The sequence below is a fragment of the Arachis ipaensis genome, chromosome B3 (genome assembly GCF_059453495.1).
Source record: "Arachis ipaensis isolate K30076 ecotype BB chromosome B3, ASM5945349v1, whole genome shotgun sequence".
Taxonomy (NCBI): domain Eukaryota; kingdom Viridiplantae; phylum Streptophyta; class Magnoliopsida; order Fabales; family Fabaceae; genus Arachis; species Arachis ipaensis.
In genome coordinates, this window is record NC_142438.1 from 11,261,619 (window position 1) to 11,277,377 (window position 15,759).

General features: G+C 35.3%; 1 protein-coding gene across 1 annotated transcript; it reads right to left on the reverse strand.

The window, feature by feature from the left end:
- Positions 1-8,799: 8,799 nt before the first annotated feature.
- On the reverse strand, positions 8,800-14,566 carry LOC148569847 (uncharacterized). Its single transcript, XM_088506911.1, has 21 exons — positions 14,272-14,566; positions 13,261-13,536; positions 12,645-13,147; positions 12,349-12,572; positions 12,165-12,242; positions 12,012-12,077; positions 11,865-11,933; positions 11,715-11,789; positions 11,588-11,641; positions 11,345-11,431; positions 11,196-11,264; positions 11,049-11,114; positions 10,871-10,966; positions 10,682-10,747; positions 10,114-10,597; positions 9,940-10,026; positions 9,697-9,825; positions 9,472-9,606; positions 9,223-9,335; positions 9,059-9,152; positions 8,800-8,973 (listed from the first exon to the last, which is right to left on the reverse strand). Exons 1-21 carry the CDS (start codon positions 14,456-14,458, stop codon positions 8,800-8,802), a joined length of 3,132 nt encoding a protein of 1,043 aa, XP_088363037.1. The 5' UTR covers positions 14,459-14,566.
- Between the last annotated feature and the right edge of the window lie 1,193 nt (positions 14,567-15,759).

Consider the following 15,759-nt stretch of genomic DNA (forward strand, 5'->3'; position numbering starts at 1 on the left):
GCGTTTTTGCCTATTTAATTACAGACGGATTTTTCGTCTGTAACCATTTCTTATGGGAAAAAATTAATTTTTTCGACAGAAGTATCGACGGATTTTTTTTTCTGTCTGTAATTTATGCTAATTCATTTTTTTTTGTTTTTCGACAAAAAATCTCTCTGAAATTCCGTCTGTATTTCCGTGGGATAAAATTCGTCAGAAATATCCATCTGTAATAACTATTTTTCTAGTAGTGAGAAAGAAGAGAGAAACCGTAAAAACCTCTGAGCTTTTGACTTCGATTTCTTGTAATTCGTAATTCCAATAAAAAATTTAATTCGATAAAAGTGTTTGTATCCTTCTTCTCTATATATTGACATTGCTTTTGTCCGATAAAAATTAATAGTGATATAGCTCCTCTTCCTTTTGAGTTCACCTAATTGAAATTTTAGGAGATACAAATAATTACTGACGTTTTTCTCTTCGACAGTTCGGTCAGAAAGATTTTTCAAAGTTTTCATTGATTTTGTTTTTGTACGGAAGTAGGATTTTGGTAATTTTATAATAATTAAATGTGAATGTTTATTTGGTTGATTATTGTTTGAGTTTGAATGAGTTTATGTTGAATTATTGTTGTTGCTTGTGATTTGTTGGTTTGGCTATGAGGAACAGCTCAGCTGTAGTTGTTTTAATAATTTTGAGACTATTGTGATGTGTTATTTTGAAGAAATTGACGAGATTTGATGATCGAGAGATTAAATTAAAAGTTGTGAAAAATCGGTAACTGAAGAGCTCGAAAAACGGATTTAAAATCAAGTATATATTTTGAAAGATCACAAGAAAAGATTTTAGTTTTGAAAGAGTATTTCTCACTAGCACAAATATTATTTTTGAATATGAAAATGTAGTTTGATAAAAGATCGGGGTTAAAAGATAGTAATTATATAGGCTTTGGGGGTATTTTGAGTACAAAGTAAAAGTTTTGGAGTAAACCGCATATTTTGTAAGAGTTCAGGGTTATTTTTAGAGATATGAAACTAATTAGTAACTTTGCTAAATATGAAATTAAAATTAGTAATTTTATAAAATGTTGGGTTAAAAAGTAAAATATTTAAAAGCTTAAAGTTGGAATATAATTCCTAAAAGTTTAAAGAATAGAACGTTAATAAGTAAGTTTTGATATAAAAATAATAATGTTAATACTCCTTTATTATTAATACTGAGTAAAGTATCGTTTTTGTCCCAAATGTTTGGGGTAAATTCCAAAGTTGTCCCTAACGTTTCAATCGTCCTATTTAAGTCCCTAACGTTTCAAAACTGACTCAATGTTGTCCTGCCGTTAGGGATCTGTTAACAGAATTGACGGCGGGACAAAATTGAGACGATTTTGAAACGTTAGGGACTTAAATAGGATGAAAATGTTGGGGACAAAAATAATACATAAAAATAAATTTTAATTTTATCCTTCAATAATATCAATTTTTTTACTATACATAGTATTTAATTTTTTTCATCACATCTAAGTAAATTACACTTAATCATATTACTTTCATTTTAAATAAGTTATTTTTTTTATAATTTTACTCTTAAAGATTTTTAGTTATCATAAAATATTTATAGAATGACTAGTATATAAACTTGCAGAAAAGAAATATATATATATATATATATATAATAAAATATAAATTATACTTTTTGTCTCTAATGTATCAAAATTCTTTAAAATTATAAAAAAATAAATTTATTTAAAATGAAAGTAATGTGATTAAGTGTAATTTATTTAGATGTAATTAAAAAATAATTGAGTACTATGTACAGTAAAAAATTAATGTTATTGAAAGATAAAATTAAATTAAAATTTATTTTTATGTATCGTTTTTGTCCCTAATGTTTTCGTCCTATTTAAGTCTCTAACGTTTCAAAATCGTCTCAATTTTGTCCCGCCGTCAATTCTGTTAATTAACGGATCCCTAACGGCAGGACAATATTGAGTCAATTTTGAAACGTTAGGGACTTAAATAGGACGATTGAAACGTTAGGGACAACTTTGGGACTTACCCCAAATGTTGGGGACAAAAACGATACTTTACTCTATTAATACTAGTATTACTTGTATCAATATAATATATTAGTATTTTATTTAAAAAATATTATTTTATTTATGATATACAAAAAGGGTAAGCAGAGAATTGTGCTAAAAGTTTTAGAAAGATAAATCTAAATTAAGAATCTTTGATTCTCTTTCCATAAGACACGTAGAGAAAGGCGAGGGAATAATATGAAGATAATTTATATTATGGAATGATAAGAAAGAAAAGAAAGAAAGAAAGAACGAAAAAAATGAGATAAGTAGAGATATGGTGGTGAGTCTACCGAGATTTGCTTTCCAGAGATGCATCGGTCAATCCAGGGGATGGTCGCACCTGTAAGACAGAGGTTGCTTACAGAGATTATGTTTGCATACATCGGCTCAAGAGAGTCGCACCTGTAAGATAGAAGTTGCTAATAGAGGTTATGGCACTGGAAGCCAAACTCAGACAAAGGTTGCTGGGTTAAGTAGGAATATAATTTAATAAATAACAGAGAATAAAAAGAATTAAAAGAACAAATTAAAAGAAACTAAAGGAATCTCTGCCACAGGAGGGCAGAGAATAAAGATTAAAAGAATCCAATAAATCTCTGTCACAGGAGAGCAGAGCACAAAAAAGAAAAGAATGTATTAATTGAAAGGATCTCTGCCACAGGAGAGAACAGGACAAAGATAAAGAAAAAGTTTTAAAAGACTGTCTGCCATAGGAGAGCAGATGCGACCTTGTTTGGGCCTTAGTGCCAAATGTATAGTGGGGACTCCCACACACTGAGAACTGTTTTCCAAATGTAAGCATATTGAAATACATTTAAAAGTCATACTGTATGCGGCTTGGCCGTAAGACTTATATGCACACTGTATGTATCTGGAAAATCATATCTGGGACTTGTCCTCGGGTAATGTCGGAAGCGGGTAGGCAATCAACACATGAGCTCATGGCCTGCGAGAGGAATAGACATACATCATACTTACTTGCGCATATTTATTTTTGAGTGTGTTTTCTATGATTGTGTGTGCTTGTGATTGGATTCTATGTTGAATTGAATTGTACTTTGTTGACTGTTATTGCTGACCAAGTATATATGCAATGAATATATATATATATATATAACTATACACCCCAACCCTACTAAGAACTCTTCAGTTCTTACCCCCTATTTCCACCCCCTTTTAGCTACAGGTGCGAAGGTTTAGTGTGGAACTACAGGAGCATAGAAGATTACTTTTACAAGTTGAGTTGGTAGATTTTATTTTTCCTCTCGTCATTTATTATTTTGGTTTTATAGGGGTAGGATTTGTATTTGAGAATTTCTGAATAAGTCTATGTATTTAATGCTATGTGAATATATATATTTTTAGGAAAAGTATAGGTAGACAACGAAAATATTAAACAATGTGAACAATGGATATATCGGATGTTCATTTCACTAGGTGTGCGAATGGTTATTCTAATATTTATATTTAGGTGGGTAATCTAGAGGTGTAGTGTGTTTTGATTTGATTGGTGGTTGTTTATTTTGTTCAAAAAAATTATTGGTTATCTAGCATAATTCTGTGATTAAGAGGTTTAAAGTAAAAACCTTTCCTTTTCTTGATTAAAGTTTCAGTTCGTATTCGCGAAGGCTCAATATTAAATAAAGATAGTATATAATAAAAAAGTTTAGAAGTAAGTAACGCTCAAACTTTTAGTACAATCATAAAGTGATACAAGTTAGGGTGTTACATGCTAAATAAAGCTACTATGTCTAATTCTAATACTATGCCTACTCCTATGATGCCTTCTTTAAAATTGACTCTACAAGCCATTGATCTGCTTGAAGATCCTACATTGTACAAATTAATTGTAGATGGTCTTTAATATGTTACTCTCACTCATCCTGAAATCTCATATTCAATGAATCCGGTTAGTCAATTCATGCACCAACCACATGAACACCACTAGAAAATTGTCAAGAGAATCCTTCGATATCTAACAGGTATAAAACATCATGGAATACACAAAGTGTTTTGATTTTTGGCTCTTGGCCTTTGCAGATGTTGAATGGGCCACAAATATTAATAATCGACGATCTACAAGTGATTATTGTATTTTCTTGGGTAGTAATTCAATTTTCCATAGTAGCCTCAAGCAACAAACTATAAGCAGGTCTTCAACAGAAGCAAAATATCGCTGTTTAGCTGACACGACAACGAAACTTGTGTGGATCTGGAAGAAATTTGAGTTCACTCACCCATTGCATCCACCATCTTCTGCAATAATCTTGGAACTGTACTTTTAGCCGAGAATCCTGTCCTTCATGGTAGGAGTAAGCATTTTGAAGTGGACCTCCACTTTTCTCCTGATCATGTTTCTAAAGACCACTTTCATGTTGTTCATATTCTTTCTCATGCATAAATTGCTGACATTTTTATAAAAATTCTACCAACTACCTTATTCAATGAATTTATGTACAAACTAAGGGTGTTTTCAAAAATTCCTCTTTAGTTCGAGGGAGGTGTAAAGAATACAAGTGTATTAAAAGTCACTTAAGATGTATGAATTGCTAGGCTTTATCTCAATTGTGAAAAACTCAAATAAAAAAATTTAATAATAGATATAGATTAAGGATGTGTTTGATTTAGCGTTAAAAAGAAGAGAAGTACGTTTGAATGTATTGAATAGTTAGATGTTTTTTTGTTCTAAATGTTAGGAAATTATTTGATTTCCTAACTTATTTGTGGGCAATACATATATTAATTATAATCACAAATTATGCTATTTCAAATTAAATGACTTATATAATGATGATCTCTTTTATTGTTATAAATGTTAAATTGAATAAGTCATTATTACTTTTGATTTGGAATTAAATGAGAATAAAACCGGATATTATCTTTTGTTCCTTAGATAATTATCTTTATGGATTTTAGATATACGGAAAAGCTCTGCATACAAGCCCTAATGGCTTGTATGCCATACAAGTTCATTAAACAATAAGATCAAAATACGCGCTGCTTCAGGACGTTGATTACACGCGCTATATAACATCGCGCGTATATCTAACTACCAGATTTAAAATATTTCTTTCCCTTTTCGTTTTCGTTATTTTGAGATTTCGTTCTTCTTCTTCTCCCGCGTTTACCCTCCTTCTTCTCCATTGTTCTTTTCTTCTCCTTTTCTCACTAGCATCTTCTTCGTTTAGGTTACCTTTGTCTCTCTCTGCAACTCCATCTTCGTTTTCTATTTTTGATTTGTTGTTTTTCGAAATCAAATTTTGATCTCGTTTTGAAGATAATGGATCATTCAACCTCAGATTGTCATCTGAATGCAGGCGAAGTGGATTATGAGTCAGAAACTAACGAAGTCCCTGAGGTTTGATTTACATAGGATTAGTATGAAATTTCTTTCAGTAATTTGTATAGCATTGTGTAGTTGAAAAATTACTGAACATTACTGTGAAAGTAACACGTTTACGTGAATCTGTCGATTCAATGTATTAGTTGTGATTAATTACCTGGAATTTGTAGCAGACGCTCGGGTGTAGATCAATTCTTGTTTGGGTGTACTTTAGCTAGAAGTGTGGGTGTATCTACACTTTACTGGTTTTTTGTTATTTTAATTTACTTGTTGTTGTTCAGCTGTATTATAACAGACATGATTAGGTGTGTTTTTAGAACTGTATTATATCTGCATGCTGTGTATTTACAGTTTATGGCTTTAAAAGTCATTCTGTTGTTGAGTTGTTGCGGTTAGGGTGTATGGTATTAGACATGATTGGGTGTATTTGAATCATATCTATGGGTGTATTTACAGTTCTGACACGGTGTATTTTGCAGCCTCTCTCAGTTGTTGATGACGAGCTTGTTCCAAAGGTTGGAATGACCTTTACTACCCTTGAAGATGCTGGAAAATTTTACAGGAACTACGCCAAGGCTGCAGGTTTCTCTACAAGAGTTTGGTGCACAAATAGGAAGGGAAACGAGATTAAGAACCAACTGATTACATGTAGCAGAGAGGGAAAATGGAAATCTAAAATATCTCCAACCGAGAAGACCAATCCGACAGCCGGTCTAAACTGTCCTGCAAGAATTTATATACACACATTGAAGGATGTCGGTGCTTAGATCATTTCAAAGGTTGTGCTGGATCATTCACACCCCTGCTGTCCAAGCAAAGCAGAGATGCTCAAACAGCACAGGGAACTAAGCATGTCCATTCGTCGTACGATAGAGAATAACGAGGAGGCCGGTATCAGACCAAGCAAAACCTACCAATCATTTGTTGCTGCTGCCGGGGGTCACCGCGAGTTAAATTTTATCGAAAAGGACGTGAGGAATTACATTACCAGGGAAGTGCGGAATGTTTCCGAACAAGAAGATGCAAAGGGATTCGGGAAATATTTCTTAAGAATGAAAGAGAAGAATCCGAATTTCTTTTTTGAGCTCCAACTCGAAGAGGATCAATCGATTAAGCTGGCTTTTTGGGCCGATGCAAGAAGCAGAGCCGCCTTTGAGTATTTCGGAGACGTCATTTCATTCGACACCACCTACAATACAAACAGGTAACAAACTGTCCCTGTTTATGATGCCAAATTAATTTATTTTTACGAATCCGCAGTAGAGGTGTATATTGGCTGTTTGATTGGGTGTATGCGAAGCATTTGTTAGGGTGTAGCTAATGATTTTGCATTCTGGACCATGGTAATTTGTTTCAGATATAATTTGGTCTGTGGTTCTTTTGTCGGGGTGAATCACCACGGTCAATCAACACTTCTCGGATGCTCTTTGATGAAGAACGAAGAAATTGAATCATTCAAATGGTTATTTCAAAGCTGGCTTCGTTGCATGGGAGGAAACGCTCCGAAAGGGTTTCTCACCGATCAGTGCGCATCCATGAAAAGGGCTTTAGAGGCCTGTATGCCAACAACAGTTCACCGCTGGTGCATTTGGCACATCATGAAGAAGATTCCAAGCAAATTAAACGGGTACAAGGGACATGCCGATATCGAACAAGAAATGAGCCAAGTTGTTTGGAACTCTCACAGCAAAGACTCATTCGATAGGAATTGGAACGATTTTCTGCTGAATTTTGGTCTTGGGGACAACAAGTGGCTTTCAGGTAATGTCTTTTTAAAATCTGCATCAGAGGTGTAAATTGCATGTTTTTTTGGGTGTATTTATAGACTGTCTTTGGGTGTATTATGCAGATCTGTACGAAGACCGTCACATATGGGTTCCTATCTATCTGGATCACCATTTCTGGGCAGGGATGAGAAGCACACAAAGGAGCGAGAGCATGCATTCATTTTTTAACAAGTATATCACCCGGAACAGCTCGCTTATTCAGTTCGTCAAACAATACGATAATTGCCTCGGAAGCAGGGAGCAAGCAGAGAGAGAATCAGATGCTGCAGATTTTCATACGGTCATACCGTGTGCAACCAAATCCTGCATTGAAGCTCAGTTTCAAGATGCGTACACTCACGCAAAGTTTAGGGAAGTCCAAGCGCAATTCAGAGGAAAGGCGAATTGCATCACCAGACTAAAGAATTCCGCTCTAGGCTATTCAGTATACGAAGTCGGAGAACAAGTTTCCAGCTCAATATTCAACAAGTTCGTGGTTACTTACGACTCGGTTGCAGCCGAGGTAAAATGCCATTGCTTATTATTCGAGTCGAGAGGGATACTGTGCCGTCACGCACTAAGCGTGTTAAGCTTCGAACAAGTAAGCCAAGTGTCACCGAGATACATACTGGAACGATGGAGCAAGAAGGTAAAGAGGCGACACACACACATCAAGAGCAGCCACGACGAGCCACTAATGGAGCCAAGAAGCAAGAGGTTCGACCAATTGGTTTTTCGTTCGCAAAATATATGCGAATTTGCCTCCGAATCAGAGGAGCTGACTGCAATTCTGCACCGCGCGTACGATAACGTCATGGCCGAGATGGAAGCATTAAAAGCCAAAAGGAAGGGGACATCTTCTTTATCCCACGAAGACGCCAACTTGGAATCCGTTAACGAGCTTCAAAGCCCGCCAAGGATTCGAACAAGAGGACGTCCAAAAAACAGGCTAGGTTCAAAGCTGGAGAAACAGATCGCAAATTCCACAAAGAAGAAGAAGACGAAAGTTTTAAGCGAGGTAAAAGTAATGTTCTTTAAATTTGTGGCGATTGAGTTTATTTTTCTCGTTAATAGTTTAGGTAATGTGTGTATGTTATATTTCAGATAAACCTGTTTGATGCTGCATCAGCGGCGCATTCAAATTGCAGCCAATATCAAGGACACGTTATGAGTTATCAGTTCAGGGTACCAGCAGCAGGGGATAACTGGTTGGGTGTATAGTATTACAGAATATGGGTGTAAAAGCACTGTTATTTCGGGTGTATTTTCGTTAATTCACAATTTAGATATAAATATAAAACAAAAGCTGTAAAAATTCTCAGGTTATGGGTTTATATTTGATTTGATGTTTTTCTTCATATTTTAGTACATGTAATTCATACATTTTGAATACAGCGCAGACAGTTTGGGTGTATATTTAATACAACCTTGGGTGTATTATTAGACTTGCGTTGGGTGTAGCATTTTATAATTTGTGTTTTTTCCTTCATATTTTAGCACCTGTAATACAGCTTTTGAATACATCACAGACAGTTTACCAGCACAGATAGTTTAACTATGGGAAAAAATATACATGGAATAGAAGTTGTAGATAAATGGCAAATATTTACATCATTTGTTCAATTTACAAACTACCCAGTTTTTATATCAGCAGAATTAATCTGACAAAACGGACTTAATAATATAGAGGATGGCTTCGACAGCCTTATAGCACTACTCTCTCTAATTGCCTGATCTCTCTGGGTATTCATCTCACTGAATAGTATCCGGGATGCGTACTCCACTCTATAGTGGTCCACCTCCTCCTACAATAAAAAAGTATATTCTGTTTAAACAGCAATATTAATTCAGTAAAGTAATACAGAGTTATATGGTTCTAAAGACAGTTACCTGTGGCCAATTATCCCATTGATACTTCCCCTTTTTGATGTTTTCCGGCTCAATTATCTCCATCCACTTCATAACGTACACAGCGCAGTCATAGCTGAAAACAAAGAAAATAAATTACAAATCTCATTTACAAAAGTTTAATGATCAGACTCACAAATTTATACCTTGTTTTTTGGCCTGATATTTTAACATATGGTGATTTAATTTCCTTCTCCCTCTCCCCTTTCTGAAGAGGTTTCCCGCCGGCATATGCTATCAATCTTGAAAATACGTATCCCTTAAATACGAAAACAAATCAGTAATACACCCGAATGAATGGACAAGATACACCCAACTGAATGGACAATATACACCCATCACAAGTAACGAAAATAGACCTATCTATTAAAGTAAAGAAGACAGAGGCAACTTACAGTGAATTTATTAATGGTCTTTCTCTCATCAGTGGGAGCTATTTTGTGTAGCGGGTCAAGTATTTGACATTTACGCTTTCTTGTATTTATCAGCCATAACCACCAATGCCCGGCGTAGCAGACAGGGGCAAAAATCTGAAGGATTCCCACACATGAACAGTGTGTTATTTTATTTTGCAAATAAGTAAATAAGCGTAGTAACAAATTTAGCAAACGAAAACTTACATATGGGTGCGAAGTCAATTTTTTTCTATCTATGAAGGGAATGAAACTCGGGTAGGCTTCCACCCTGAATTCCTTTTTCGTTTTTGGTGATACGAATTCCCCGTTTGGGTGATCCGAAAGCGCCATGCACTGCAAGAATGGGAAACGAGAAATGAAATACTAAACTTACACCCAATGGAACGTGACAAATACACCCAAATCAATACAGAAAATACACCCGAAGTTCGTAGAAGTAACACTTACCACAATATCGGGGGGGAGACAGTATATTTGTTCTTGAAATCTCTTTTCATTTTTGTTGTTGAGGATGAGGCAGACGGCAGATACAATCTAGAAATATATGCCGAAATCAATTTTACATTGATAAGCATTGTAATTGACTTTGGTGTAAAAACAGTAATCTTATTCTAATATTACCTGAGATTCTATATCACTTTTTGCCTGGAGGGAAGCAAGGTGCATTCTCATCAAAATGTATTCTCCTTGGCCAATCAGAGTGCACATCTCCTCATACTCGTTAGTATTTCCATCTGCATCTTCCTTCAGTCTCGTCCCCCAGATGTAGCACTTTTGTTTCATATCATCCGTAATCTGATATAATCCCCGAGGAGTTTCAAACTTTGCAGAACTTTCTCCCCCAGTCTCCGTCTGAATTTGTGGACTTGTGTTTTTTCCCTTCGTCGCGCTGCTTGCTATTCTTTGGACCAAACTGTCCAATTGTTCTATCAAATTCGCAGCTTCTGGAGATTTTTCCCTTTCTGTCTCCTGTGTTGACGCCCCCTCCTGGCTTGAATCAGTCAATCCAAGGCTGAATGATGGCACCCCTGGATCTGTTTTCGGAACATAGGAAGCTGTCCGTGCCATCATCAACAGGGCAGCAGCGTCTTCTGCGTCTGGATGACTGCGTCATCATGTATAAGAATAAGAATAAGAATAAGAATATACAGATGATAAGGAAAGATTGATTTTAGTCTGATGAACTTACACTTTAGTTGGAGCTGGGGGAACCGTGGGTGTGGTCTCTTGAAGTTGTTTGGGGGTTTCAGGAGTGCTGCACAGTTACAAAAAATTAATCACGGCGTAAAAGAAACTAATCAGGAACAATATACACCCAAACTGTTAGCTAATATACACCCAAACTCCAAACAAATATACACTCAATACTATTTCTTACGTTTCCGTAGTCCCTTCAATCTGTAGCATAGGGGTTGGTTCAAAATCTGTCTCTGTGGTTGTTTGGGATGCCGGCACAAAAACCTGAATCGGGACTCTAAACAAGAAGAAAAATGAAAGGTTAACAACGCCTTTGAAAATAATAAGGTTATAAGGTTGAATATTATTGTAAAACTCACATTGCAAGCGCTTCGGACGGTGTCTGTTCCCTCACAACCATCATATTCGAATCAGACGGACTCAACCTAAAATACACCCAAAGAAATTCAAGAAATACACCCGAACAATTCAAAAAGAAGACAGGCTTTGTTTTTTTGAGAACTTACATACTTGCAGTTTTTGCTTTTTTTTCCTGCCTTTTTTTTCTTGAATAAAATAATAAAGGGCTTTTTTTTCTAAAAAAAAATATATACAGAATTAGAAGTAGAAGGGTAATAGAAGAACAAAAGTAACGGTTATTTGAAAGAGAAATTACATGCTCTGTGACGGCTGGTTTACACTACTCTGTTCTGTGTTTCCTTGAGAGGAAGGAGCATCAGTTCCCAAGTTCACAGCCGGTATTCTAAGACAGATTTGATCCAAGCAACACAACAAAGTTAATATTCCAACTTATTAGACAACATACACCCAACTTGATCCACTCAATACACCCAAATGGTACCACAAGACACACCCAATTCATGATAACAAGATTTTATTAAATAATAAAGCTTCTTACGTTTCAGACGACACATAGCGACCTTCTGTCGATCGCAGGTCAGGTTGGTTCTCCCTGCGAAACAAGAAACAATTATTAGCATGCAAAACACAACAAAATATGAAATAGACAGCCCATCAAGACATACCCCTCTGCAGCAGATTTATCAACATTTTGCCCTAGCCATTCATCCAGTTCGTCACTTGATATTTCATATGTCTCACTACATTCATAAAGGAAGATGTTAACAAAAATAATTACGACGATAGACGGTAATATAGCTTACGAGGTACTGTACCCGTCAAAGTATTGGTCTTCTTTAGGAGGTGAATCCTCCACGAGAACTTTTTTCTTTTTTGGTTGTGTTCTGGGTGGAAAAAAAAGAGTACCAATCAGAAATAAAAAATTAATTTTATCACAGAATATTATGCAAAGAAGTGCTTACTTTTTTGGTGTTGTTTTTGTTTTTTTCTTCTCCTTCTCCTTCTCTGCAGGTGATGATTCTTCACTCCTATAAGTTAATAACAGACACTTCAGTTAATACACAAAATCTTTATAATGAAGCCAAAAGAAAGGAGTAATAATTTCAGGACATTACTCATCACTTTGTTCAGTTTCAGATTCTGAATCAGAATCTGGCTCCTCTTGCCTCTGCTTTCTTTTTCTGGAGTCCATTCTGGAAGGCAAACAGTGATTATTTAGAACATATTAAAATACACCCAACGTGATCAACAAGATACACCCAACTCGAAAAAGAAATTACACCCAAGTATGGTACTTACTTTTTCCCCTTTTTGATGTGTTGTTTTCTTGCTGAATCCTCCGAGTCTTGTTGAGTCTCAGACTCAGAGGTAGAAGTGTCACTGTCAGTAGCTGTTTCTGTCTCCGAAGACGATGTTGGACTCGCCTTCCTTTTTTTTGTTTTTTTGATTTCTTGTTTTTTTTCTTTTTTTTCTTTTTCTTTCATTTTTTCTCTTGCTCTTGTCTCCGCCATCTTCACAATTCCCTGAAACATGAGATATTTTAGCTAGCAGCATTCAGGTAAATAAAATAGAAGCAACATATTATGTTTACTTACCAAAATTTCTTCTTTTTCTGCAGTCATTCTTTCCACCAACTTCTCCTTAGTCCAGTTGGCAATCCAAGGCTTTGGTGGTCTTTCAGCCCTCTTCTTGCCTTTGTTTTCAGAAAGATGAAAGTATATTATCATGAGGGCAAAGAGGCAGCCATCAATTGCCTTCTTCTTCTTATCCTGGTAGTCTGTGATGCCTTTGATCAAGAAGGTCAAAACATGCGCCCCCCAGTTTCTCTCCGATATGCCGTCCATCTTAAAAATTGGGGCGAGGTGCACGGGCGATATTTTGTTTATCGTCGTTGGCAAAAGGAACGCCATCTGTATGTAGAGGATGAATATCCTCTTGAACATCAGGCGTTCCTCTTCGCTGCCAACGCCGATTTCCATCATTTCATCGGTAAGACTTTTGAGGGTCTTACCCTGGAATCTTCTATAAATTATTTTGTCATCATCAGAAAGTTGCTTATAAAGTTGCTTATACTCAACTTTCTCAGGAAACAGATTTCCTACAAAAAAGAAAACAACAAAGTATCAAAATCGGTTCAAAAACACCCAAGGATCAACCTTAAATACACCCAAGCATGAACTTAATATACACCTATAATTTTGAGCTAGTTACCTGTTGCATTGATGCCAAGCGCATCACCTATTGTCTTTGGTGTTATTTGGAAAGAACCATATCCTGTCTTCAGTTTGTTCTCCCCAAGTTTGAAGTTGTTTGCCAGTTCCCTTAAGAGTTGGTGATCCACCCTTAGAGGTGGGACATGCATCAACCCACCAAATCCGAGATCCCTGACAATTGCCTTCTTCTCCTCAGCCATGTTTCTGAACTTATCACTCAGGAGATGTGTGGCACACTTAAGGTCTTTCGTTTGGTTTCTTGCTGCCATTTTGTCTGAAACAAAAAATACACACAAATATATTCCCATTAGTAACAGTAAGATACACCCATATGTAAGAATCAGATACACCCATTGATAACAGTGAGATACGCCCATTGAAATTATTCAGATACATTCATATATATCAGTCAGATATCAGTCAAACATGTTTCAATATCAAGCAACATTACAAGGTCTAATAACAGTAAGATACACCCATATGTAAGAATCCGATACACTCATTGTTAACAGGGAGATACACCCATAGATATTATTCATATAAATCCATATATATCAGTCAGTTATCACTCAAACATGCTTCAATATCAAATTAATTCAGATATCAGTAAGATACACGCATATATGAGTCAGATACACCCATTGATAAGAGTAAGATACACCCATATGTAAGAATCAGATACACCCATTGATAACAGTGAGATACACCCATTGAAATTATTCAGATACATTCATATATATCAGTGAGATATCACTCAAACATGTATCAATATCAAGTCACATTACAAGTTCAAACAGTATACAACCCCCAATCTACGGAATAAAGCCCCAAAAATCAACAACAGTAGCAAGAGAACTTAGAACAAGAATGTAGAACGACGTAAAACTTAGAAGAATGACGTAGAACTTAGAACAGTGTGACAAAGAAGCAAGAATAATAGCACAGTAAACCCTAGAGAAGAACGACGTAGAAGAAAACTAAAATTGGGAGGTTTTCTTGATGAACTTACGTTGAGTGTATTTGCTTCGTTTTCTCTTCAGATTCTTCACGTAGAGTTTGATGTTGTTTTGATGGAGGTTTCGAACAACGATTTCTATTTTTTGAACTTTGATTTTTGCTCGAAATTGGGAGCGTTTCTTTGGTTTCGAAGCGTTTTGAGAAGTGGAAGAAGTGGAGGAAGTGGAAGAGTCTGCCATACGAACCGTTTGTGTTGAGCGCGTGATTTTGACGCGCCATGTTATGCTTCCTTATGCGCGTGTCTTCGATTTGGGCTGGGCCAACTTGGAAGCTTGGATACTTGTATGTGTAGCAGGCCCGTTAGATATATTATCTTTTGGGCTTTAGATATTATTTTATTTGGGCTTAAGGGTTTAATGGGTGCCATGCTCAAATATAAATAGACCTTCAGGGTTTCGGTCCCCAATATACCAAAGCCGTCTTTGTTACTCTTTCCCCATCAAAAGAGTTGCAGTTCAGCCTCCTAGGAATACAGAAGGCTTTGGTTGAGGAAGATCGAAAGAACTACAAGATCTAAACTCTTCCAATCATAATTCATGTTTATGAATTCAGGTACGCTTCCGCATTATGATATATTTATTTTTGGTGATTCAATATGGATGATCTGGGTTATTAAAATTAATTTATTCTAACAAGTGGTATCAGAGCCATTCATAATTGAACCATTAAAAATATTAAATTTTTTTAATTTCACCGGATCAAAACATGTTTGCTTTGTTTGGATCGAATTCAATTTTATGAATCCGGTGAATTCGTTATTTGTTTTTTTTTTAATGTGTATACATTGACCTTATGAATTTCAGTACCTTCTTTATATGTATTGATTTATTGGTTAATGAATTTTGTACATGTGCTGCCCCTTTGATATATGAGTAAAGCAACATATGTGTGTTAGGGTATATGTACATGTCGCCGTTTGGATTACTTTCGTATATATATAAATATATGTATACTATTAATCGTTTATATATATATACATCATTAATTAATTATACATGAGGACATGTATATATTTTACATGAGACGGTCTTCCTTTTATTAGTTTGGCAGATTTTTTTTGGGTAAGTAATAAATTGATTTTTTTTTTTCAATATTAATAAAGTATTACTAATCCTTGATCGTCTCTCGGATCTGTTTTTGTAAAGCATTAATTAGAATAAAATTGATTAATAATTCTTTTGGGATTATTATGTATATGTCACTTATGCGAATATTGATCTATCCAAAGGAAGATCTATATTTGGCCAAGTTATGTGTACATATTAATAATATTTGAATAATAAAAATAAAAAAAAAATATTATTTAATTGTTACATAAAGAAACTAGTAACAATTTGGATTAGTATACCCATCTATTTTATAAAGATTTGGTTTTGAAATAAATTGATTGAACATTATGCTGCCAAAGTAGCCTCTTTTGTGAAAATTGATTTATTTAAAACATTAGGAATATGGTGATATGTAATTCATGCGAATATTG